Here is a 27,502-nt window from a genome sequence, read left to right on the forward strand (position 1 = left end):
GGGCGGGGAGAGAAAATATCAAAGTCTCTGTCATGTTTTTTCACCAGACACAACTGGAACAGATGCTGGTGCTTTCAGAGGGCTGGCCATAGTTCTGCTATCTGCTTCCACCTTCTGGATTTTCTGATTTTATTTTTTTGACAACTGTTTTGTTTTGTAGCCCTCTGTCGCAACCTAAAACATGCCAACGGACAGCATCACAGCTTTCTGCACTGAGCCACTGATCACAAAAGCAGGTCACTGATCAGAAGTACAAGGGGAGGGGAGAGAAGTATTGAGAGAAACATAAGTAACCTCAGCAACAATAGGGCAGTAACAAGGAAAAGGATAACTATGGGAAACCAGAAAAGAAAATAGAAGAGAACACATAAAAAAATTAAGAGCAAACTTAGCAACAGGAACATCAATAAGAATGTGAGGATAAACAGGAGAGGCAAGAGGAGAAACAGGAACAAGACAGAGTAAGAGATAAGAGAGAGCATGGATCAAACAAGAAACAGGTGGTCCAGAAATACAGTCTAATTCTTATTACACCAAAGTTCTCTCTTCATGCTCAATGTTAAGAGGTAAGTATATCGATAATTTGTCCAATGTGTGTCAGGAGAGGAGGAAGAGAAGGAGTTGGCTAGATTTTTCTCTTGAGTAGATTCTACTTTTATCTTCTATACTCAAAAGTCACGCTAGCCCTCTGAATTCAGCAAGACAACGGGGCCACAGCCCAAAGCACAATCTGTTTATTTCTTCTCTTTAACTTCAACTGTAAGGATCTCTCCTTCTCCTGCTTTAGGGGATGGAGACATACTAATGATCAGAGACTCCTTAGAGGTTGCTCTCTGCATAACTGCCGGTTTAGGCTTAGTGTCTTTGTTCGGCTCTTCCTTTTGTGCTGGTGGCGCAGATGAGGCCGCGGGCTCCACAGGTTTCTTTTCCTCTTGTTCGGGCTTGTTCTCTGCTTTAGCAAGAGATTCCTAGAAACAAGAAGTTAAATGTTCTCTAGTGCTGCAGAAGAAATTCAGGAAGTAGTTTTATGCATGCAGTGGAAAAACACAGCATGGATACTGTGGTAAGGGTATGCAACATATGTAAAGTTGTGTTTTGATGCCGAAAATCCATTTCTAAATTAAAAGTGCAATTTCAGAATCAGAATGCCGACATAAAACCTAGCAAAAACTTGTGGATAGCGATAGTATCTACTCCTTCTTAATACAGCAGGATGAAACAGTTCCTTTGGCCAAGCCTACTCGCTATTAAAATCAGAAATACACATTAAATTGAGCAAATTTTTCTTCTTTTGTGTAAGCAAAGTTTTGTGTTCAACTTTAAATAAAACCACAGCCAGTTCAGCTATAAAGATAGAAAAGGATTCTGCCACCTTTGGGTTAATATGCAGAACTGAGAATGTTCTCAGAACAGAGTGTAATGTGGGAATTATTTTTTCATCAACTAAAGTAACAGTTTTCTCATAAGTGCAATATAGTAGAGATTTAATCAGTTTTTGCTATGTGGGCTACACTTTACATTTTATCTTCAGGATTTGTGACAACCAGAGATCTGACTCTGAATTGGAAAGTTCACCATGTGCTTGAGTCTGCTGGGTCAGATTACTGTCTTAAGATATATCTGTATTTACTGTTGTTTACATAAAATTAGAAGGTTAGATGCCCGCAGGGTCTTTGTAAAGTCTATTTTATCCGTACTTTCTCTGGGGATCTTTATTTGCTTGCTTTTTTTCTTTCCTTTTTCTTTCTTTTGTTTTTTCTGCTCTGCATAGAGTCCAGGTCTGGGAAGATTTGAGCCAGATTTTAGAATTAGTGTTTACAGAGATTAGGTATAGGCATTATATCTCAGCTACTGTTAATTTTTACTGCAGATTACAGTAAGGCTACATTTTCATCTACTTTTTTTTTCTAAGCCCTCCCGGTATCTTTCAGCACCTGGAAGAATCTACTGTGATTTTCTGTAGCGTTACCTGAGTGTCTTGCTGTTTCTTCAGCTGCAGCAGCCGAGCAAGACCCTCCTTCCCTTTTCCTCCAAGCATTGCTTTGAACAATTTGGGTGTTTCCTGTTTCGTTCCAAAAAGACTGGCCAAGCCCCGGGGTTGTTGCACTGGTGGCCCTGGAGGAGGTTTCCCCTTCTCTTTCAGCAGCACCCTGGAGACGGGAAGGAATGAGAACATGCAGCAGTGCTGTGAAACCGAACGAAGTTGCTGCAGAGCTAAAATGTCACATTCGTGGATGCAAATCTGGCGGCTTTTCCAGTCAAATTTTTTTTTTTTTTTTTTTGGTGTGTGTCCCAGCTTCAGTGGCAAAAGCAAAGCTGGAAGAGGTAATGGTTTTACTCTAGGCTCTGGTGGAGTTGGAAGCTACCGTTCAAATTTGGAGTTGCTTATTTATATCTTTGAGAATAAAGCAGTGCAGGTTCAAATTAAGGTGTCACAAAGCAGATGAGAGTTTTCTAAAGTGAGAAGTAGTATGGAGGGAGACAGATGCTGTGTACCTGAGGTGACAGTCTCTTACCTGGCCTTCTGCATGCAAATTCAGAGATGGTTTAATGCTCATCTGGGAGTCCAGCTGACACTTGCAGAAGTAAGAGTTTACTAAACTAACTTCCAGCACGGCTCATAGGTCAGGCTAGACAGTGGTACTTATTTTTGGTCTTCTTCAGTAGAAGAAGACACCCTGCAGATATAAAAATTACTGCCAATCATGTGGCAGACTAGATTTTCGCACCCTTCCGTAGCTGTACTGATTTGCAGCCGTAATGACAAGAAGTGAGAACGAACGACAAGGGTAAAGATTAGATGACAGTTCTGAGATAGAACTATCTGGAGCCAGTGGAAAGCAGAGGGTTCTCATGTTTTCAGTTTTTATTAGGTCACTGTGCAGTTTTCAAGGCAACTTTTCTATCCTTGGAAAAGTCCTGACTTAAGGCCTTTTATGAACAAGGACTATAATTGCAGTCTGAAGAACTGTAAATTCCATAATACTATAATTTTCTTCAGTATCTTGTACTTTGTAACTTGAGGAATTCAAAAAGTGAAGATTTTACTTTTTAAAAAAAAGTTTTATTATAAATTTTAAAAGTACACTTAAGCAGCTTGCATGAGTTTATTATGTAAAGACCGTACAGTGACTATCAGGCAGGTGATAATAGAACAAATTTCTTGCTTGAATGAATCCCTTGAGTTTATTTCAAGGAGCACTTTAAAGGCAAATGCAATCCCACAGAGAGCTCTTAACAAAAACCATCCAGGGTAAAGCGACTGATAACTTGATTCCAAAGTTGAACATAACTGCAATCTTTATGAGAACAGTGCACAAATTTCCTGTTGGTGCCTAGTTTTTCCAGAGACATGCCTGACCATACATAGACCACATGAGTTTTGGAAGGATTACTGGATGCCTAAACAGGTGAGCAGAATACATGGCCTCTGGCACAGAGCAAGTACTGCATATCTTTAAAATTAAACAGGGTATCCTGTATCTAATCTGATTATCTAGAGAGGGCTCTGAGCTGAAATGAATGTTGATATGAAGGATGTATGATTAAGGTCCTGTAGTTGAGAAAGGCTATCTGGAGGAAAAAGAATTTAATGTCTTGGCAGGTTATGATTAGGGTGGACAAGAAAGCAGAAGAAGGTAGTGATAGGCAGAGAGAGGAATAACAAGTAATGATGGTCATGCAATTGTTTAGAAAGAAGCTGGAGAAAAGTCAGGAAGGATAAATGATGGGGACCATCAATCAGTGGATTTGTTCCACCTCCTTCCTGTTGATGCTGGTTTTGAAAACTGGGCAATCAGCCCATTCTGTGTGTAGGTTCCTTGTTTCTTAGGGATGTGATTATTCTGTCATCTAACAACCAGGGCTGTTGAAATATGCTGAATGCAACCATCTGCTAGCACTTCCACTAAACAAAATGTCACTCCTGTGCTATGTTTAGTCTTCTCTGGTGGAATTTCAAGTTTGGGAGCAACCTTCCAGCCTTTGATAGCAGTGCAAGGCAACAGCTGAGAACACAAGAGTCCTGAAGTATACTAATAATGACAAACTGCTCAAGTATTTAGACCTTTTACAAGTTAGCAAGGTACTCATTCTGTCATAATTTTATTACAATATCTGACAATATTTTTTCCTTTCAAAGCTGGAGAAATGGTAATCCTAGCCAAAGCAAGATGAAAAGCAGTTTGGGTTTGAAATCCTATTTCAGAAACCTTGCAAGCAAAATGCATAACTCTAATCCGTGTACTTCATCTTGTTGGTCCTTAGTTTAAATCCATTCTTTACTACTTCTTAAGGTTTTGGGAATGTATATCTGTGGGAACATTGAAGCATATCTCTGTCAAATTAATTGTGAGTGTTCAGTTGCATCATTGAAAAACTACTCCTTAACAGACACCTGTCCTGCAGTTGCCTGTGTGAGGAATCCTGACGTGCATGTGTATCTCCTATATGTTTTCTTACCTTACGTGTGATGGAGAAGGTAACTACATTCAGGACTTCATTCAACTTATCATGTTTCCACAACCCTTGGAACCCCTGCCAAGACCATGATTTCCACCAGATGCCACCAGGCAAATCTGACCTCCAAATACAGAGGTGTTTACATCTGTGACTCTTCTGAGAAAGGAATGCAAGCCTACCTAGAAGCCTCAGCTTCTGCAGCTAAACAATGTGATTCGAAAACTATTATTAGGACATACTTTGCTTTCTTCATGAGAAGTTTTTCTGAGTCGGGATAGTGCACCAAGATTTCATTGAGTGTTTTCTTGTCCAGAATGAAAAGATTGGCGAAACCATGAGCCACCACATTGGCAGTCCTTCGATTTCCTCCACCTGCAGCTAATAGGCTGGAATGAAAATAAAACATCATCAGTCACATCATTACTTGCCCTAGTGAGGAATTTCTTTGCTGGTAGTTCTCCATTAAAGTCATCATAAAGCTCACTTATGTACCCAACTTCTCTGTTGGAACTATATGGATAGAACTAAATGTTCTGTTGTTCTGTAAAGGCCCTTTACAGTTGGGATTAGAGATATCTTCTTGCCTCTGGAAGGCAGATTGTCATTATTGGTCAGGCATATGTAGATGCAGAGGACTTTGGAAAGTCTTGCTCGATGGAGACATTTCTCTCATGAGACACTCACTGCAAGGACTGCATTTGTTTCAGTCCTCATGTGAACTTGGCATTTCCTCAGTTTTATTATTGAAAATTATTTACATCAGAAGCAGAGCAGTGCAAGTCAGTTATTATTGCAAGAGTTATTTACAATGAATGAATGATTCTGCAAGAATTTTAATTTTCCTGAGTGAATCCTGAGTGGGATTCTGGTTTTACGTTTTCGCAGGTACCACATCTCACGTTTGAATGTTGGCAACTTGAATGATACAGATTAGGAAGGTCTTTCAGGCTGACAGTTACAAATGTGTCAGCCTGTAAAAGGTGGCTCTTTTGAAAGTAAGGCATTAGACCAGCTTAGCAAGCAGCAGTTAGCCATAGGAAGGATCTCCATGTAAAAATTAGATGTTGTACAAATAAAAATTAAATTGTTCATCTTGCTTCAAGCAAGTGAAAGGAAGAGACTTCGCTTCTTGACAGTGGTGATAAGCAAGAGAAGTTGCATTTTGGTCTTGGTACTAAAATTGCTTTATCATTATATTCAAGGAGATCTACCCTAAAATTCATCCCTTAAACATTTCCAAGTGAGTTAATATTTTTAGTGGATATTTAGTAATCTCTAAATTTTAAACTAATTAATAAAGGATAGTCTGGACCTCAAAAAATAATTAATTCTTATCTAGAATATTAATCAAGGATATATAAATATTGGTTTAATATTAAATAAATTTATGGAACATATTTTTAAAGACTAGATCATGCAGATAATTTTATGTATAACAATTAGTATAAGGCCTCTGCAACTGTGTGTACAAGGCTATTTTATACATACACACAGAGTATTTTTCTGCAACCCAAGACAGCGATCAATATATGAACTCAAGCTGAAAATGCAGTATATTGTCTTCTTTTTAAGCAATTCCATACAATTCCTCAGATAGAATAAAACTATTTGCACAATAAGAAAAGCAGCTAAAGAAAATTGCAAACAGCTTTTCAGTTCTGAGGAATCACTTCTCAACAAATCATTGAACAATCATTTTCAGGCTTTCCTAACAGAAAGCTCTTTTTATCAAGGCAGACTAGAGCTAAAGAGATCAGCTTTTTCATTATGGTGATGATGTGAGGTGAATTTTACAAGTAAGGCAGTCCTTGCTGGCACAGAATTGTCATGACTGTGGACAGGGTTACAGATTTACTCACTGAATTTCTTTTGGCTAGTGTGGTAAGAATTACATGGTAGACCAATTTTTTAAAAGTAACCACATTTGCCTTGCAATGGTTCTTGATAAGGTGATTTCTATATTAATAGACAAAATTGCGCTTTTTTACCTTACATTTTTTTCTCTAGTTTTTAGCCTCAAAATGCTGTAATATTATTATGAGATGATAACTTTGGAATTCTTGTGCTAGCAAATTTAATTTTGAGGTATAAAGTTGTCAAAGTGATGACTCAGCTTATATTTAATTAATTAATTTAACAGCTGATCTCTGTAGGAAGGTGCTGTTCATTAAAATTAGGAAATTTATCTGGGAAATGGTGTATCTGACAGCTGCCCATGCAGGGTTTTGGTGGCTCATCCCAGCAGTCTCTGCATATGGAGAGAACTGGTTACGTCAGGAAAGGGAAGCACATCTGGATCTTGCTTCTGATCAGGATGTCAAACACCAAAGGGAAGAGCTCATTGAAAAGCAGCAGCAGTTGCTAGGTTGTGAGAAATCCTTGGCCCAAGTGGAAACTGTAATCTTTCACGAAGCTAAATACTCCCTGTAGTTTGGATTATAACTAAAAGTTAAAGTTACAAAACAGCTGTAAGGCTAAAGCTGAGACCAAACGTTTAGAGATCTTCTTGTAAAAAAATTACATATAATGGAGAAATGTTTTAATTTTTTCAGAATTACCATTTTCTGATAGGAAATAGTTCTAGTGAAGTATCTGTAAATAGATGAATGAGGACATCTGGCTTAAAGTGTAAATGTCTTTGGGCTAATGAAGTGTTGTGTTATAACTGAATTCCTCTCTTTCTCGATTGTCTGTGCAGATAGGCTCTCATTAAGACAGCAATCTGTTTGCCTCTGATTCTGAGATTATTTTGTTTCCCCAAACTGATATTGTATATACAGGAAAGCAGTAATGAACCTAAGACATTAACTGGAAGGCGACTCCTATTACTTAATCTGTTTCTGTAATAATTTTCAAGGATAAAATTAGCAAAGGACTTGTTTGAACTTTAGTCTTGTATTCGCCTTCTAGTATAATTGAGGGAAATTTTTTGAAATAAACATTTTTTTTTCTTCAACTCCTTTGACCTCAGAGACTTTTCAATCACCATTTACATGCATTTTGAAGAGAGATTAAATAGCAAGTGTCTTATAAATCATGTAGTTAAACCACTCGGAATGAAGCTGACATATTTCTCTGAACGTATCCAGAATCCGAAATCAGAAGGAAATCAATCTGATATCAGGTTATAACCATGCTATGAATACTGAGAGGAAAACTTGGATGTGCTAAATGAAGCAGTATTTCATCTATTAAAGAATATATTTTTTCATTTGCTTCTGCTCTACAGTATTCAGAAGACCTTGAGAAAACTTACATAAAAAGGCACTATACAAATTCATTATTTTCTAACACTTCGCCACAAGGAAGAGGATAAATCTCTACTGATACACTTAGTGCTTCATGTCATTGCTTTTCTTCAATTTTGGCAATGTCTGCCAGTCACTGTGTCTTTTCTCCTCGTTTATCCACTGCCTGACATTGATATGCAAATTATGTGTGTCTGAACAGGTATGCTGCTGCAGTAGTCAATGATGAATAAAACAAGACTGGAAGTGTAGGGTTATAGCATTGCTGAGGGTTTTACTGGCTGTATTGGCAGTTATGTAAAGAGTAACGTGTTGGGAAATGAATCTTTAAAGGCTATTGTGTATTTCTCATGTCAAAACAAGTGCTCACATGTATTAGATCAAAAGTTTGAAAATCCCTTCCTTGGTTTGAAACTAATCATTATCATTTCTCAGTTTAAAAAATAAAGTCCTTGTTTCAAGTACGAGACTAATAAATAATTGAAAACTGTATATATGTTACATACCTGGGCTGCTGTAGTTTCTTCTGTCTTTTCTTTATTCAGCCCTTACCAAAAATCACTGCATTTTCAGCCTTTCCACATAATTTACAGTGTAGCATTTTGTTTGGAGGCTCAGCTCAAGCATTATATTGCCACACAGAGAAATACCTTTCAAATAACCTTCTTCCACTTTCCCACTCCATGAAAAAGGTCTGTATCTATGGGATATATCAGGTATTTTCCACTTAAGGTTTAAGCAAGTTCCATACGCGCAGCGCTGGATAAACGGGAACGTTCCCCTACTACAAAGGGAGGCACAAGTAGAAGATAAATGTAAACCTGGCACAGAGCTGATTACCGCTTTTCAAAAGGCAGATTAAAGCTACCAGCAAGAGGATTAGCAATAACAGGAAGGCAGCTGGAAGAAATCAAGGATCTCGTTTATCACATGCAGCAGCACATGTATCTTATTACTTTTCCTCAGGCCAACCTCAGCAGGGGATGCAGTGCCTAAAAACTAGGACTTGATTGGCTAACTGGGGAACATGGCAAATAAGAGTTAATGGATCTTGCATAGCAACCACATGGACAATATAAAAAAAACCACTTGCAGGCACCAGAGAAAAAATTTCTCCTCTGGATAAACTCAGACCCCAAAATCTGGTCTGTCAGCCTTTTTCTTGTTTTGTATGCTCTTAAACTAATATATTTTCCAATGTGGATGCCTAATTTTTGGCAACTTAATCCCTATTCGGCTCATAAATTAACTAGTTTTATTTGCTACTTTAGATTTTTTTTATTTTGTTGGAAATTAATTACCAATTTTACCATCTGCTGTGTAAGGGCACCAAGTCTCACTATACAGGCAACAAAATGCATTTGGTCCTGCTGTATTGTAGACATTGGAACAGCAATATGTGTTAAATCTTTTAAGCACTGAAGGAGAAACGTGGCTGTATATGCCTGTGTACATTGCCCAAAACGCTTGTTTCAGATCTAGCCAGATTAGTCTCTGATGCTTCACCTAGTTTTTCCTTCAACTACGTGCATCTCCTTGTTCAGTGTCCTCTTAGTTGATCCTACACACTTTCTAGCCTCCATGTGGTAGCTGTCACGCTTCTCACAGAGAAGTTTTAACAACCACTGATAATTTGACTGATTCTAAAGAAAGTGTTAAAAATAGTGATGGACCTACCTGATCTCCCCAAATACAGCTCCTGCTCTCAGTGTAACCAGGACTTTTGTACCATCAGGGCCTCCAAGAACTTGAACTTCACCCTGTTTGATGATGTACATCTCTCTGCCAATCTCTCCCTGGACACACAAACACATAAAGATCCTGTGTTTATCAAAGAAGTGGGTTTTTTGTTAGACTAGTCTGACAAAGTCTTCTTTAAATATCTTTCCACTCATAAACAGGTGTACAGGAATTATGGAGAAATAAATAAATGTTTGTGCTACTTTTCTGAGCATTGAGCACAACCACAAGGACTGACTTTGGCAGTTCTAATTGTGAAGTGGGACAGTATTTGAACATGAGGAGTAAGACCATCTAGGCCAGCTTGGAAAAAGAAGACTAGATAATAACCAGGACTGTGGCAGTCATTTCCATCGACTGTCCTGGTGGAAACTAAAATACCCCAGTGGTGTATGTAATAACAGAGAAGGGAAAAAAACCCTATGCTTTGGGGTTTAAAAAGCTTCAGTTTTCACACTGTTACTTCTAATCATCACTCACCTAATTTAAAAAGAAAATAAGAGTAAACATAATTCAAAACTTTGGACAAAACTTTGGGCTTTGGATTAGTTTTTGAAGGGACATACCCCACTCTTCAGTGCATTCACAAGCGTTTGACTTCCTACGCTGTGGAGCCAGTTGGACTAACTCAGCATTTGGGAAGAGGTTCATATGCTTAATTCTTGGAGGGAGCAGGATCTTAGTGAACATGCTGGACCAGAACTACGAAAGACAAGTTAGGGGGTTTTGATGGATGTGGCATGAGCTTTGGGTCACTTGCCAGGAAAGTACTCATACTTCATGTCCCCGCATGCTTTAGTTACATCCAACACTGCCTGTATGTTTAGATGTCTTTGGAAAAGAGACTTGGGCTCACTTGGTCAGAAGCTGAACTGTCTACCTGTGTTACTATAAAGCCATGTTCAGGCCAAAATGCTAAGAGAAGACAGATTTCTTTGCTAAGGGGCACTGTGACAGCATTCATCTGGATGTCTGGAGACGGCACGGAGCTTGAGTAAAGGTAGAGCGAGATCAGATCCTGCTGTAAGGAGCCATGTATTTTCTACATTCTTGGATGATTCCACTTAAGAGTTTCTGAGTAACCAAATGAGGCACATGCACATCATCCTCGACTGAGGTCTGTAGTCTAGGTTTGTATGTATAACTGTGTAAAAAACATTGAAGCTTGCTTCATTTTAAATATTAAAACTTCATGATGCATCATTAGATAGGCCATGTTTACATTAAATACTTTTGCTTATTGCTATGGTTTTATGTTTATTAGTGTAAGTAATAAAATCCATATTGTCTTGTTCTGGATTGAAATTTGAGAACACATTTGTTATTATTAAACAGAGTACCTTAATTACCTTTATGCTATCTAATTCACTCAGGATTAATTTTATTTAAAGGACACTGTTGACCGATATTTGAACTCTTCTTCTAAAATACATACTATAATTATTATTGGAAAGAGACAAGTGCTCACCTTTTTGCAGACAAAGTCACCGGGTAAATACACGATGGATTTCAACCTTAGTAGCATGTCATATATCATCTGGGTATCACACCCCTGTTAAAATAGTTAGAATTGATTGCTTACAGATTCATCAGCACAAGTGACTATTAGTGCTTAGACCGGGCAGCAAAACCCAATAATAAATTAATGATCCAGGGATTCATAAGTGGAATGTAAACTCAAAGCATCATAAGGATCAGCTTTTAGAGCAGAGAAAAGACTGACAGAGTTGTCATTTCAAATGCTTGTAAAGTTCTCCTTGGGTTGAACATCTCTTCATTGTTTACCAAGTAAGCTTCTGTACATCTAAATCTGCTGTGGAAGCTCAGTGAGCACTATGCTCAGAGCTTTATGGGTCTTTTATGTGATTTTTTTCTTACCAATACAGGGACAAAACCAGATCATGTCAAATATTAGCACAAATCTGTCAATTCCACATCATCAGCAAATGTGGCTGAAACCATGCAGCTATGTAATGTTTAAAACTAGAAATTGTGATTTCTTGCAATTATCCTAACAAAAAAATTAGTGTTAAGGCTACTGTATGTCAAGACTACCTCCAAAAATGCAGTGTGTCCTCATTTTTCATATCAGAAATCCAGTCTGAAATACCACATTTAAATTGTATCTCTGGAAAAACATCATGATAATAATTGGAAAGCTCCTTTGCACAAAGAGTTACTAAAATGTAGCATTCACAACACCAAAACACAGCATCCGTGATCTCTCAGGCAGGCTTGGGAGGTATACAGCAAGGTGGACTGTATGAAAAATTACATTCTTCTATGTCTGACTCGAGATTAGTTATACGGTGAAGTCACTTAGGGTCTGATCGTAACATCAGCTTCAGTATATCAATATCACAGGACTGTGTCTTACTCTCACTTGCTTCTTTAAAAATCTCTGACACAAAAAAATCAAAGCAGATACTTGGCTCTATCCTGACATGTCTCTGCTAACTGAAATATTTCTTACGCCTATTTTGCCTTGCATATTAACAAACATGTTCTTAAGTGTTTTAAGATGCCCCAAACAAGGTTTCCATCTCAGGAACACCACACATTTCTCCATTCTCCCATAGAAGTACTTGCTTTGAATAAGTCAACTTTATTGACAATGGCAAAATTCACATCAATTGCAATGGCTAATCGCATTTTGACTGGCATCTGCTCCAGTAATTCTGATTCATCTGTAAAAGAGATAGGAAAAAAAAAAAGAAAAGAAAGAAGAAACTCAGAAAATATAAAGTAAGAAAGAAAGAATACCCATAAAAATGAACATTATAGAGAAAAATAACTTAATGGAGCTATTCTAACATTTACGAGTTCACATGAGGAAGCTGCTGATATGCTTTTACTAAGATACTGTCTTTTAAGTTACGTACCTTGGCTAAAGTTATAACCAGAACATTACAAAAATTAATGAAATTTATGAAGCAATAAGCGTCACAGTGTTTTGGAGGTTTTTTTTCTTTTCTAAAGTAAATTGAAGACCTTCCTCTCACTTCTTGAATTCAGTTCAGAAAAGGAGAAATGTGACTTTCACCCTGTATCTGTATCTATACCGCCACTCTTACTCGGAGTTGCCACGTAACTGGAATCGGAAAGCCTTACCCAGCATTCCCTGAGAGTCCCATGTGTATTCATACCAGGTTCGAACACGATTTTGGACAAGTCTTGGAATAGAATAGGTGTTCATATAGGAGACAGTGTTGTCCATGCAAGACCGGTAGTAGTTCTGTCCTGCTGTAGCTGCTCCAATTACATCTCTCATCTGCAAACATCAGTTGTTACTACACATTTCATCAAAAATAGTCTTGATTTGAATAGCTTGTCAAAAATGTATAAAAAGAATAAACCACTTGTTTGCAAAATCGCTTACTGATTATACATTCAGTGACATGTTTTGAATAGGTGTTTTATCTGCTGTTTCAGAAGCATTACAGATTTAATGCAGTTGGGCTGGTAAGTCTATGATTTTAAAGGAATTATTTGCAGGTTTTAGCTTAATTCTTCTGTCTCATATTTATAGACATGGATGAAAAATATAGCTAATGCTTTTCTTAAAAATCCATAATAAAGCTGCTCTGTATTTAGTATGTGATGCAAGTCAGAACTGAAGCAGACTGCACTAAATTTCTCTAATAGCATCAGCTGGCACCACTAGAATTAAGATCCTGCCACCATTTAAATAGTTAAGAGAATCTAAATCAGTCCTAAAAATGCACGTTGAGCTGTAAGGTGACCTTGAATTTTTCGTGCAGGAGCATCATTTAAAATTCCAACAAGAATGTGATCTAGTTTTTAGAAAGTAGATGAGTTCATAGCCATTCCTTTTTCAAAAGTGTAACTCTACAGAAACGTTTTCAGTAGAATGGCTTCACGTTGCGATTGCCAAGGATTGGTGTGCTGATGGGCTGAACTCTGTTCTTTATTACAGAGACGCAATTGATTAAGATAGGAATAGTGACTTTCAGGCAAGTGTGCAAAAGCAGGAATAACTCACTCATCTTAAGATCTCATTGTAAACAGGAATTCTAACAAACTGCGATGAAGCTGTTTGTGTGTAAAGGTTTAAGGTTTGATTCTAAAAATGACTATACTGGTTACAAAACCCAATCAGCAGGATCATCTTAGGGATTGGTGCTTTCATTGGCATATCAATTTAGGAAAAGTTTTAGTTGAAGTTTAATCCAATATACTTCAATAGTTTTCCAGAAGAAATATTTTATATGAAATATTTTGATTTATTTTTTGTAATTCTTGTTGGTGGAGGAATTTTAAATCCTACAGGCAAGAGTTTGTTTCTTGATGGTTCTCTCTTATAAACAGCAAAACATATACAATGTTGAAATGTTCAAATCCTGTACTCAAAAAATAAACTCCAGTTTTTATCTTTATTTTTTCATAATAGTTATTTCAATGGAAGATATGTACAAATCAAAAAGTCTGGAATGATCTCTACAGGAATCTAATAAGATGCAGTCTCACATAGGAACTGTGGCATTTGTATTTCAGTAGGCAAGGTGTTTTAAAGCCATGGCATTTGCTTTTATGCAGGCAAGATACCTTAAAATATATGGATCTAAAGCCCAAATTTAATAGTTACAAGGCAGAAAGATTTCAGTTTTATTCATGATTTGATCTGCTATAGTCTTTTTTTTCTTTTCCTCCTGCCAAATGAGAACCAAGAGAAATAGATAACAGTTAGTTTTCAGGTTAACAAAAATATTGGAATTTGTGGAGGAGAGCAGAATTCTAGTTTGACAAAAATCATGGGATTAAAAATATTCTATTTGCAGTAGTATTGAGCATGATTTATTCAATAATTTGTGCATATTATTATCGTACTTAAAATTATAATTTTTATATCAGATTTAACAGTATAATGTGAATGTCAGCAAACTGTTTTCTTGGCTGTGAGGAAGAAAAATGAATTATACATAGTTTCAAGGATCATCTATGTCCTGCAGAATCTTGGCTTTAAATCAGCTTTTGTGCAAAAGGGCTACAAAACAGGGAACTGATTAAACATATGTATTTGTCAGAAGAATAAGTATGAATGATAGTTAAATAGAGGGACATTCAGATGGAAGCTTAACTTTTTTTCCGGAGCTAAACTCCATTAAATGAGATATATTATAATTACATTACAGTAATTTGAAAGTATCTGTTTTACTGATTTTTTGAAGTACCTGGCCAATTAAGCTGGAGAAGACAAAGACACCCAAGAAATAATTCAGAAGTTGAAAAACTATCTCAAACAGAGTTACTGGTTCTGGAAGGCCCCCGATGGTGATTAAAGTACGAACCGCCCAGTAGTAACACCTCAGATACCTGTGAATACAGACAGCATTTTCATTATTGACTTTAAGTGCTTATGTGATTGAAGTTAAACATGTACCTACCTGAGCTGCACCTTTCAGTGATGCTTTTCAGTCCTGAAAGACCTTCAGCATTTTTATAAAGGGTTATGATTTTACGGATGATACAGTTATGTAAATCATATTGAGCTGAATGTTCTCACAGTAAAAAATAAAAAAAATACACGGGGAACACAGCAATTACTGTTCTCCCATAACTCTGTGCAGCATTACAGGAGACTTCTGTAACAAGTTGCCAAGGTGGACGTTACAGAGTTTGAATGCTACTAGTGAAGATGCCATGGTGTTAAAAGCAGTGAAATGTTAAGAGAATTCCCAGAGTTTATGTCTAGCGCACTAAATGCACACACATCTGAAGGTCTCTTCCACTTCATGACACCAGAAGTCTGACAGTGGGCACAATAAATACAGTGTCCACTTTCCTACCCCTTCAATTTCATTTGGTCTTCCTCCCACTGCTTCTGACCAACCTTCACTGGCTCTGCCTCAGGGGTTACGTTGGACACAAGTCACATGTTTCCACATGTGTGTTAATCCACCTTCTCCAAACTGCTTCACTAATTCAGCCCTGAAGGGTTGACTCCTGGCCTCCACTAACCCTCCTGTCACCTTAACAGATGCTTTCTTGCCTTCTTTGCTACTTTCCCTCATGCCTGGGAAGAGCTGTCCATCAGAGGCTACGAAACCACCTTGTTAACACCCTTCAAGACTTTTCTCAGCACTCGCTTGATCTAGAAACCAAATGAAGCAATGGTCGGTCACCAAGCCACACTAACGTATGTCTTTTATTGACTCCTTCACAGTATCTGCCTGCTGTCTGTCACTTCTCATACCTGAAGTGTGAGCTACTCGGACAAAGATTTTTTTGTTCTGCTTGTACAGCCCTCTTTGTGCAGCCTTGTGCATGACAGAGCCTGTTGCATTCATATGGTGTATTCCTATTAGTACAATAACACGAGTTTATGAGAACAACAAAGGACCTGGATAGAATATTTTTTTTAAATTTTATTTTGTGAGGACAGTCATACTATTTTATAAAAATATATATAAAGTGCCTGCACATCTCTAAGATTCTGTTTTAAATTTTATTCTAGAGTGTGGAACCACTAGTAGTGCAGCATCCCCCATACTGTGCAGTGGGGGTTAATTAGTTCAAATAATCGTCATGACTCTGCTATCATTTCCTTCTTTTCTGAGCTAACAAGTAATTGGTTTAGGAATATTTTTAAAAGCCTCCTATTAATTAGAATTTGATTTCCTAAGTCTCTGTACAATCAGACTTTAGTTTCACTAATGATTACTAGTGGAAGCTTGTTTTCCTTAATTGTACAATATGATTTTCTATTATTTCATCTATGACTATTGCGTCTGAAGCAATGAAGATTCCTTCTGTTTGTTGAATTTTATTGAGTTTGAAATAAAAAAACAACAATCAAACCTACAGAAGAAATACTTCTGGAGATGTTTGTTTTGAAGTAGGCAGTCTTGCATGTATCATCTCATGCCTGCCCTGAACCTGAGGCCAGTCTGCTCGCAGATTTCAGGTGCACATTTTAATTTCGTGGCCTCTACTTTTAAACTTCTCTCTTATTAAAATATGAACTCCACTCCTATTAATAAATGGTCTGTGTAACAATGCAACTAGAGGGTTAGACTTGTGCAAATAAGAGAAAATAAACTCACAATAATAAACAGTTCCAATGAGGTTTTTTATTTAAATCACTCAAAATTGTTTCTTAGTCTGCTACCTTTTGAGTGATTTAAATAAAAGCCCTCATTGGAAGTGTTTATTATTGTGAGTTTATTTTCTCTTATTTGCACAAATAGGCTTCACCAAGCAATTGATTTTTTGCTTTTTATTACAAAGACACTCTCTTCTTGGTTGCAGATTGATGAAATGCAGTAACAATGATTACTTTCACCATAGTTCTTTAGATTTTAACAGTCATAATAGTTCATTGCATGTCTGCCATCATATAATTTTTCCTAGTTAGGGGTGCAAAATGAACAGATGGATTGCACCACTGTAATATTTTCATTTGGGTTAAAAAAAAATAATCATCACCTATGCATGCTTCCAGCAAAGTATGTGTAAATTGCAGCTTTCTCTTAGACTTCTGTAGCATAAAAAGTAAGAAAAAGCCTCAGATCTGTTTTGAAAGAATTGCAGATTTAAGCATAAAATGATGTCTCTTGCTTGTCTAAGGGGAATTATCATACAAAGCATATTAATATCATATTCATTTGCCATAGCTGAGAATGCTATAGTGCTAGAAACATGTAAAATCTATTAACATGAAAGTAAGAAAAAAATAGCATTATTTCTATGCTAAATACCATAGGAAATCAACTACTTCACCCCCAATGGCCTTAGATGCCAAGTTTACAAGTCTACCATGATAGACAATATATTCTTAATTCTGAGAATGTCTGCAAAAAATGAAAGCTTGTCAAAAGAATTTAGGGGTCACATTCTACTTTGAGATTTTTTTCAGATCTGCCCACCCCTTTCTGAAGATGTAGTTAATACAGTATATTTGCCTGTAATTTTACTTCAAAAGTAACTTTCCACTGTCAAAGTCACGTAATATTCACTATCTCTAAGGCACAGGATTTTTATTTTCTTCATTTATGCATTTTATTGGTTTTATTTTAATATGAAATGAAAGTTACACAGTTGAAATATAAAGTAACTTTTTTTTTTTTTCCCTCAGAAGGGAGAAATGAGACTGTAAATTTTGTTTAAGGGAAGCCAGAAAAATCCAGACTCCTATTTCAACAGTGTTAGCAGTTCTGCTTCCTACTAGCTACTAGTAGTTTCCTACTAGGAAACCATAATTGCTCACCATACGGCTTACTAGCCTGCTATAAAATTACCGTTGAAGCAAACAACATTAGACAGGAAAGGGATTTTCCCTCTGTACAACACACAGAGTATGTTTATCCTTCAGGCAACTACTAGATTCCTCCTTAAAATAAGTCCTAGGTATGAAAACATTCAGAAACACTGCAAATAAGATACCTTGTAATATCATGCCAATAGAAATGCCTTTTTTCATGAAAGTCCATTTCAGAATATGCTAAACTTCTTACATGATTTTCGTTAATACAGGTAAATCAAATCTCTGTGCATGTGACTATCAGATTTTAAGGTGGTATTCACACATTAATTTCAGCTCAGGGAAACATTATTTCAGCACTCTCACATTTGACTCCTCTCAGATTACAACCAGGATGAGTTTAAGCGGGGTAAAGCGGTGGCCTTTATCAACTGGTACCCTAATGACCTCTTTTTCTTGAGTGACTTATTTACCGGGTGGTTGAGATATGATAATTTCACACAGAATGGTGTAAACTACCTAAAAAGTGTATCTGCAGGTAGCAGGTCTGGAAGCATTGGGTCTGACATGAGGTGTGCTAGGCATTCACGGATTGTCCGGAGGCACAGAACCGCCTCTGTGCCCCAAGCGCTGTTGGGGTGACACATCAGACCTATTGCAAGCACAATATTTAGCTGATACACGTGAGGCACCCCTGAAGACATGCCAGTCTTACTGCTCATTGGGCAATGCACACTGAAGAGGTAGACTTGTTCTAGACACGCACAGTGACTCTTTTCTGGGACTTCCAGACATCCTCTAAGTCTGTGCCCAGAGCAGAGAGGCAGCAAGATACAGAGAAGCATAACGAGGATGCAAACAGATGTCTTCATTAATAAATATGCCCAAGAATTATGCGGACTACTTGTGGATGTCTTGCAAACAGCAGAAGAAATATACCATAAGCAAAGTAGAATGATTTGTTTTGCCTAAATTGAATGCTGACCTGGAGGGCTGTGTGAGAATTTCATCTCCCTGTTTTTTTTTACCTTCATAGCAGTGATGAAAGAGACAGAAAACTTCCATGGGACAACTCAGAATGACATTACATTCCTGCCTTGAATGCCTTTCTAGATGATTTGTCCATTTTCCTGAGGAATTAGGGAGAACAATCTCTTACTTACATAGTTAAGTTAGATTGTAAATAAACACGTATAGTTCAGTAGTTCAAAGTGTTCACTTAAGGTATAATTAAGAGACCTTTTCACTATCCTGCTGCCATGGTTACATAGGCTCTAGACAAGGGTGCTGAATGAGTGATGCTATCCTTCTGCATTAGGAGAGTCTGAGGTCTGTCTGCCTAATTATATCAAGCTCATAAGTGCGGTTCTAATGCTGGGAATATCTTGGGTATGTTGCAGGGGGGTAAAGCTGACTGCCTTCTGTGCCTCAGGTCAAAGGCTTTGACTGAAGCTTGCCATGCAAAAAACCTCAAATCTTGGACTGGCACTAACACTTCAGAATCTGGACACAAGCTGGAAAAGAAATCAGCTCGCAGAAGTTTGCAAGCAGAGCTACTTCGGGTAATTGTGCTTGTGGTTTCAGTGCTGTGTACAGCTGTTAGTTATGAAATGAAGTTCACCAGTTAGTATGCCTGCTCAGGAACTTATGTATTTTCAAATTAATAAGGGAAACTGTTGTTTATATATTCTTTTTATCCTGGAAAGGAAAAAAAAATATCCTAGAAGTGTTGACATTTTTAAAAACTGGTTTGGCCATAGCTAGAAGCATTTTGTGGACACAGCAGGGATTCTACATAAAACATTCATGCCAGTAAATCAGTGCCAGATCATTTGCTTTTTGATTTATTTTTCAAACTGCTTACTGTCATTTTTTTTTTAATTAGCTAAGAAGCTATATTTGACTTTTTTCTGAATGTGTTCCCATTCTATATGACACCAATGGCATATTTTACTTCAAATATTGGCAACGCTGCTATATGAAAGGAAATTATATCTGCACTGCTGTGCCATTATATATACTGCAGTTCTGGTCACTTTTTCGGACAGATTTTTCCTAGATTGTCCTTAATTTGTGCTTTCCAAACAAATACATCTACAAGTATCATGTCTGGTATGTTTCAATTCACATTGCATGTCCAGTAACAAATAAGGTCACATAATACCTCTCTGTAAAAACACTTGACAATCAGATCATGTGTCATGCCTGATTGTCTAAGCTGATGACTATCCTATAGAGAAAGCATTTGCTCTTAGTAGGATACTAACCTTTACTTTATGAAATGCAGATCAATATGGGATACTCTTTGGGGGACCAAATAGTTCAGTATGAGTTAGATATAGGCAAAAGAATGAAGACATAGATTTCCAAAACAAAGTCAAGATGGGGTAGCATTAAAATGCCTTAATGAGGCTTATATGATATATTCTAATATGCAAATTTTTTCAGCATCTCAGTTTAATGTAAACCCTGAATTATTAGTTTATTATTATTGTTTATAAAACATTCTGCCCTAAATCCCATGTGATGTCATTTGAGAAGTGTTTATGTTTCCTCATGGAAAAGATATCACAAAATAATAAAAAATATGATCATAGCTTCTGGGCACAACTGTGTTTTCTATGATCAAGGTAGCGAATAATTTCTACCAATTGTTTCCCTGAGTAAAATGCCCATGCAAAACAAGAAGAATTTCTTGCCTGTTTCCTAGGCTATTCTGATGAAGCATTAAAAACGTGAAGACTGAGTAAATGCTCTACTTTCAGGGTTTTGAAGTTGCTTACACTTAGTTCCCTTATTTTTTAATTGTGAAGCAAGTATTCCCAAGAATGACACTAACAAAAATAGCCATAATGGAAATTTGTTCTGCATTTTCCTCATCAGATTTTTTTTTGGAAGCCTTGATCCTGAGAATAAATACCTGTGTATAACTTCACTTAGATATGTGGTCCCACTGGGTTACAGAATCACAGAATGCTAGGGACTGGAAGGGACCTCAAAATCATCTAGTCCAGCCCCCCTGCCAGAGCAGGATCACCTACAGTAGGTCACACAGAAATGCATCCAAGCTGGTTTTGAATGTCTCCGGGGAAGAAGACTCCACAACCTCCCTGGGCAGCCTGTTCCAGTGCTCTGTCACCCTCACAGTGAAAAAGCTTTTACTGATGTTTTTGTGGAACCTCCTATGCTCCAGCTTGCACCCATTGCCCTTTCTCCCGTCACTGGGCATTACTGAGAAAAGCTTGGCTCCGTCCTCCTGATACTCCCCGTTTACATATTTATAAATGAGGTCACCCCTCAGCCTCCTCCAAGCTAAAGAGACCCAGCTCCTTCAGCCTTTCCTCATAAGGGAGATGTTCCACTTCCTTCATCATCTTTGTGGCACTACACTGGACTCTTTCAAGCAGTTCCCTCTCCTTCATGAACTGAGGGCCCAGAACTGGACACAATATGCCAGATGCAGCCTCACCAGGACAGAGTAGAGGGGGAGGAGAACCTCTCTCAACCTCTACAACCCTATCACTCTCTACAGCTACCTGAAGGGAGGTTGTAGAGAGGTGGGGCAGATATTAGGAAGAATTTCTATACTGAAAGGGTTGTCAGCCATTGGAACAGGCTGCCCAGGGAGATGGTTGAGTCACCGTCCCTGGAGGTGTTTAAGAGAAGGGTGGGTGTTGCGTTGGGATGAATCGTTTAGTAGGTTGTCAGGACTGGGACAAAGGCTGGACTTGATGATCTTCTAGGTCTCTTCCAGCTGATACGATTCTATGATTCTATGATTCTGTGATTCTACTAGCTACTCCCCTTCTAATACATCCCAGGATGCCCTTGGCCTTCTTGGTGATGAGGGCACATTGCTGGCTCGTGCTCCTCCTGCTGTCCACCAGGACCCCTTATGCTGCTCTCCAGCAGGTCAGTCCCCAACCTATACTGGTACTTGGGGTTGATCTTCCCAGGTGCAAGACTCTACACTTGCCCTTGTTGAATTTCATAAAATTTCTGCCTGCCCAATTCTCCAGCCTGTCCAGGTCTCGGTGAATGGCAGCACAGCCTTCTGGTGTGTCAACCACTCCTCCCAGTTTTGTGTCATCAGCAAACTTGCTGACGGTGGACTCTGTTCCCTCATCCAAATTGCAGATGAATATATTGAATAGTTCTGGTCCCAGTACTGACCCCTGAGTTCCATGACCCTGCTTGCATGTGTCTGACTTCAGTGCTCAAGCTGTGTATTTTAGTGGTGTGTGGAAACTTCAGCCATATCATTTTTTTTTAGACAGAACTCTAATTATAAAAAGTCAATGCTGCTTTCCACACAGTGTCTTTTACTCCCAAAAGCTATTTTCTTACCCTTCAAGACAGTGACTTCACACCAAACTTGTAAAGTCTGACAAAATTACAATTAAGAGCAGCATGTCTCCAAGAGAAATGTGAAAAGCTGGTTAAAGGGTGATTTATGACAGCAGTAGTATCTTATATGCAGTTTTGCAAAAAATATAATTAATGAACAAGTTGAGCTTCTGTGGCTCTAACTGCGTTAATGTCTTTGAAAGAAATGGATGTTCATACATCTGAACCTACTAGATATGTTTTTATATAACTACACACACATATCATGACTTTGGTCTTTTTCTTTCTCTCCATCATCTATAATGAATGTTCCTTAATTGGCACCCAGCCTAGTGTTGTCACAAAGATTTTGTGGAAAGGTGTGTTAATACCCAGTCCTGCCCACTGGAGACACTTTGCCACCTATTTAAGCATGAACTTCTCAGAAGTTCAGAGAAAGTAGGTGGAATTTCTTCACACCAATCACCATGGTATTTAGAGAGATTAAAATGTTGCATTTTAGCTACATTATGCTTTGTGGCAGAGAAAAAATCTATGCCTCTGATTCCCTTGAGGGATTGTTCTTCAATCCTTCCAGCAGTTCACATGTGCATATTCAATCAGTAAGCTTAATTTATGATACTTGTTGCTTTCTAAATGTTTAATTAAGTTAGTGCTGAGCACTGACTCATAAACCTATAAAATCTGAAAGTGGTAAACTGATTATTCACTGCACCTGCCCTCCAAATATGTGTTAGTAATGAAAGCTGATAACGAGCAGTCATGGCGCTAAAAGTTTACTATCCATGTACTTGTAAAGTAAGTGCATACCCTGCACAAACAGAGGCTTGGGAAGAAGAGGGGGATGCAGGAAGGAGCAAAATCAACATCTCTTGCAAGAAGAAAGGACTTACATGTTTCCGTCGCCATCATACACCCATTTAGTGCTGCCAAGTCCTTCATAGTCCGAAGCCCAATAATACAGGCATGCATTAACGTGCAAGATAAACAGCAAGTATCCAGTTGTTCGAATGACCCTATAAAAGTCAATAGATTCCTGTAAAACAACTTATGTTTTTCCTTTCTCTTAATATGAAACTCATTGCTTTTTTGTATCAACAATGTTTATGTTACGCATCCACTAAGTATTTCCCCACCTGTCTAGATTCCACGGAAAAAATAGATGGCAGTTACCTCTCATGTTTGTCCAAGGTCAAATAAATATCTTTCCTAGAATATTTGACATGGGGTAATTTTGAAATTATGGTTGCCTGAGGACTTTATAATCCACTTCTTTAACAGGCTATGAATATTTACAGAAATTTGAAGCTGATTAATGAGGCTAGAGGGTATGAATTAATATGTTTGACAAACTGTTCAAGATAGGCTCTAAACTTGTGATCCAAAGCCAAGAAATGTCTGAGGTCAGAAATGAACTGCTTTACAAGAGCTGTTCTAGGAAGCCTGCAGTAGATCCGCTAAATAGTATGATTTAGCGCTTATAGCAGGAGTTATATCATTCCTAATCCCAGTTCTTATGCTTATGGCCAGTTGTTTAAAGAACACCAGTGACTAACTACTTAAGCACCAAGCAGCTTTCTGTTTAATACAACAATGATCTCATTGTATATCCTCTGCTCAGTGCATAGAGATCAAAAGATCTCCTGGATGTACCTCTCCATTCAAATATTCATACAGGCAAGGGAGAAATAAGCAGGAAAAGAACAAGAATTGCCTAAACACAGGGAGGCCTGTATTTAATGGGTTTATCTGCCACAGCTAGAATTCAATGCAGTTTGCAGTGCGTAGTAACTGGGTTCACGGTTTTATGAAAATTTAATAAGAACTACCTGTAAACTAAGTTAGTGGGAGGTAATATCTCTATGTTTGCTTCTGTATAATGCGTTCTTTTGCCGGTTCTTAAGGTGCCATTGCATGCCCTCCTTTGCCTCTCTATGCTGTTGAGCAATCTACCTACATGTACTTTTCTTCTTTAGGATGTTAACAAATGAATGCCACTTCTCTGTTTAAATGTTGATGTGCCTCCAGAACAGATTTGTTTAGGGTTGCAAGCTATTGAGAGCAGCAGATAGCTGATGTGCTCTATTTATATATTGCAGTATTGACCATGCTGGATCTTGTGCACAAGTTTAAATCCATGCAAGTGGACTCCTGAGGTCTGAGTAAAGGTTCTATTTGTTATATTTCTCTAGTCATGTGTTGAATCTGCCACAATGGGTAGATAAGATGCAGTAGCTTTTTCTATCTCTATTCCTACAAACTCAAACTAGTGAATTTGAGAAGAGAATCAACACAGGCACATACATTTGCTGTGCGGAAGCTATCCAGTTATCCAGTTATCACTCAAATGGTGACCATACCAGGATCTCAGATCAAAACAACATTACTACATTCAAAGAAAATGCAGTAGTTTGCACAAGCCCATTTCTTTGTATTTATTTTTTAGCTCCCATTTCTACTCTTCTTCATTGGTCCTTTTCCTTTCCTTACCATAAAGCCTTCTGGTAAGCCAATTAAAAGATCTGTGCCATATAAATGGTTTTACCAATGAGCACCTCAAAAACTGGGGTTCATTGTTGCCTAAAGTATGCTTTAAATCATTGTATCAGGGCACGGCATGCCATATTTATTAGGTGGTGTTTATAAAATATAATATTTTAGTAGCACAGTATGCAGGCATTTTTTTTCTACCACAAACCTTAGCAATGCAATGATGTGAAAGCCTACAGGTAATAAAGCATCAATGCTGTTAACCCTATATATGCTGCGCAATATTGTAGTCCATGCACTATAACTGTTTTTCAGCACATCTTAAAAATCGCACTTTAGTTATGAAGAGTGCTCTATTTCAAACATCTCCAGTTTCTGTCCTCTTAAGAATATGAGGTAGAGAATGGATTCATTCTGTAATATTTACATTGTGCAGCTTATATTCTGCAAGTGATTTAATATTGGAAAACGTTTAGTGGGCCTGTGACCAGGGAGCAAAGACACAAGCAGCAACGCACAGTTGTGGCACTCAACTGATATTACACTGCAAAACTGTCTAACGAGGCAGAACAGCTCAGTAGAGCAGCTGCTTCTGTCTTTCCAGCTACTTCATACATTTTACAGAACCAGTGAGATCTTTCTGTGTTTGTACATTAGCCTTTCTAAATGAGCACTTTCCCTGTTTTTTGACACACAAATCAACATCACATCCTTCATAGTTAGGCTAATTTGAAGAGACACATATCCCATTCTCAACTTGTCCTTTAAATAACCACTTTCCATTCCATACTTTTACATAGTGTGAAACGCTTTCCCTTACACAGCTGCTTATCAGGATGAAAATAGGTTTGCTAATTTGTTCCCATTTCCTTGAAATCCATATACACCTAACATTATTGTTACATATGAGCTAATCACTTGATTTAAAACCATCTATTTAAAAAAATTATGTCTCCCAGTACTCACTGCAAATATTACAGGAGATACAGAAAAGTAATTGAATTATGACTTTGAAGCAAAGGATGTAATATGGAAAATATTTAATAAATTTTAAAAGCTCTCAACATTAGAAAAATATTGAAAATATAAGCAAGCCAGATAAAATCCTATACTTTGTAATGAAATTAGAAACTCGAGAAGAAAAGTAGGCAGTGATTCACTGGGTCTTAGCAGCATCACTGACAGCTGAGGAGCCTATGAATATTGCCATAACCATGTCCATGGACTGCTTGAGTTGAATCCTAAATTCTTCCTGTCAATGCAGAAGGTGAGAACATGGTGCAGTGGACAACAATTGCAATCACTATTTGAGATCTGTGCTGAATTGATTCTCATTCCAAGTTTAGCCAATGCAGTAGAGGATTAAGTTTCTGTATATGCCAGGTTCATGGGGAGAGCGTATTTGAAGAAAAATGTTGACACAGGCTCAAGCTCATAACTCTTATTAAGTACAAATAAACAGCCCTTGAGGATTTGGCACTGCTCTTAACAACCTAAAACCTCCCTGTTCTTTAGCTCTTTCACTAAAGAAACATACTTCTGATTAGTTAAATCTTGGCGGGACCCTCAGTTTGGTGAACGTTTTGCCTGAACCAGGCCAGCTGAACTGAGCTAGATTTGATATGTGAGTGAAGCTTTATGTTTATTATTTCAATGACTATAATAAAAATATATTTAAAAAAAAAGTTTAAATTGAAAAGTTAATGATGTATCATATTCCATTCAGTGTTTCACTGACAACCCTTGAAATCAAATGAAATGCATTCTGTGCCAAGCTTTGCATGCTATGAGAGTTAAACAAGTACGTACCTGTAGATGTATGCTTTGTCCATAATAGCTTCCAAGCGATCATTGAACTCAAAGAATGTGTTATGCTGAACAGAAAACAAATGAAAGTAATCCAATCATATTCTTCACTACGTATCTTTTTATAACAGTACTGACCCCAGTTCACGTACACATTTTGAAAAGAAAAGATTTTTCAGTAGTCTGACTTTAAACATGTAACTAAAAGGTAAACTGCAAAGTGAAAATGAAAATTGAGTTAAACATTTGTTTTGGGTGTTGAGTGTCCAGTTAATCTGAATATAGAAATAACCTTGCTGTTTAGGTCAGATTGCTGTAAATGAATGACTTCTACATCCTCAAACATGTATAATTGCTTGGCAGCCTTTGCTCAGAGAGAATTACATGCATAAAAATCCCTTTTTCTCTTCCTGAAATTCCAGTAATACTCCACTAAGTGATCATACATATCAACAACCATACATGTGGTATCAGTTGCTGCTGTGTCAGATTCTTCCTGTTAATTATTTGTGATTTACCTTTATTAATAGCCATTAATATTCACACATAGCTTTTTATTTTATCTTTGAAAACTAAATGAAGAATTTAGGATTAATCTAGTTTAAATAATGGAAACAAACCAGCCTTAATCACAAAGCATCTTTCAAAAGTAGGAAATAATAAAGTAAAAAGAAAAATAAGATAGTAAGGTCTTCTTTTAGCTAGACTATATCTTGTATTTTTTGTTGGTTTATTTACTGATGTCGTTTATCCTGAAGACATTTTCTAGTCTCTAAATTTCATATTTGTAAATATTATAAATAACTTTTCATTGGGTTGTAAAAGCATTGATGTCTGGTTGGCCATTCATCACTAACACAGTTCTTACCTTTAGCATCCTATTTGCTCTAAATGCTGGGTTAAATCCAAAGAAGAAGTATAAAACGTCAAATGGCAATACTGATATCACATCGAGCTGTTGAAGAGCAGGGAGGTCAATTTAAACTTTGCAATAAACATTATGCATTTACTTTCTGTCAAAAACCTACTTAGACTGAGTCACTATCAAGTATAATATTTGAACAGTCAGTGTGCTGAGCCTGTAACTTCTCAGATACTGACAGGGAAGATTACCTCTTTGAAAACACCACCAGTTTTGCTCTGCCCAGCTTTTAAGTTTCCCATGCCTGAGATTTTAATCTGTTTCATG

At 37.5% G+C, this 27,502-nt stretch overlaps 1 protein-coding gene across 1 annotated transcript; it reads right to left on the reverse strand.

Annotated features, from left to right (window-relative positions):
* Positions 1-734: 734 nt before the first annotated feature.
* Positions 735-27,268, reverse strand: CNGB3 (cyclic nucleotide gated channel beta 3; the record flags this gene model as incomplete). Its single annotated transcript, XM_009874537.1, has 11 exons — positions 735-968; positions 1,970-2,150; positions 4,701-4,847; positions 9,387-9,505; positions 10,918-11,001; positions 12,039-12,136; positions 12,561-12,720; positions 14,642-14,783; positions 22,911-23,033; positions 26,317-26,381; positions 27,182-27,268. Coding segments are annotated over 11 exons (1,440 nt in total), but the record flags the coding sequence as incomplete, so codon positions are not given.
* Positions 27,269-27,502: the final 234 nt, after the last annotated feature.

The sequence above is a fragment of the Apaloderma vittatum genome, unplaced genomic scaffold (assembly GCF_000703405.1).
Source record: "Apaloderma vittatum isolate BGI_N311 unplaced genomic scaffold, ASM70340v1 scaffold14740, whole genome shotgun sequence".
Taxonomy (NCBI): domain Eukaryota; kingdom Metazoa; phylum Chordata; class Aves; order Trogoniformes; family Trogonidae; genus Apaloderma; species Apaloderma vittatum.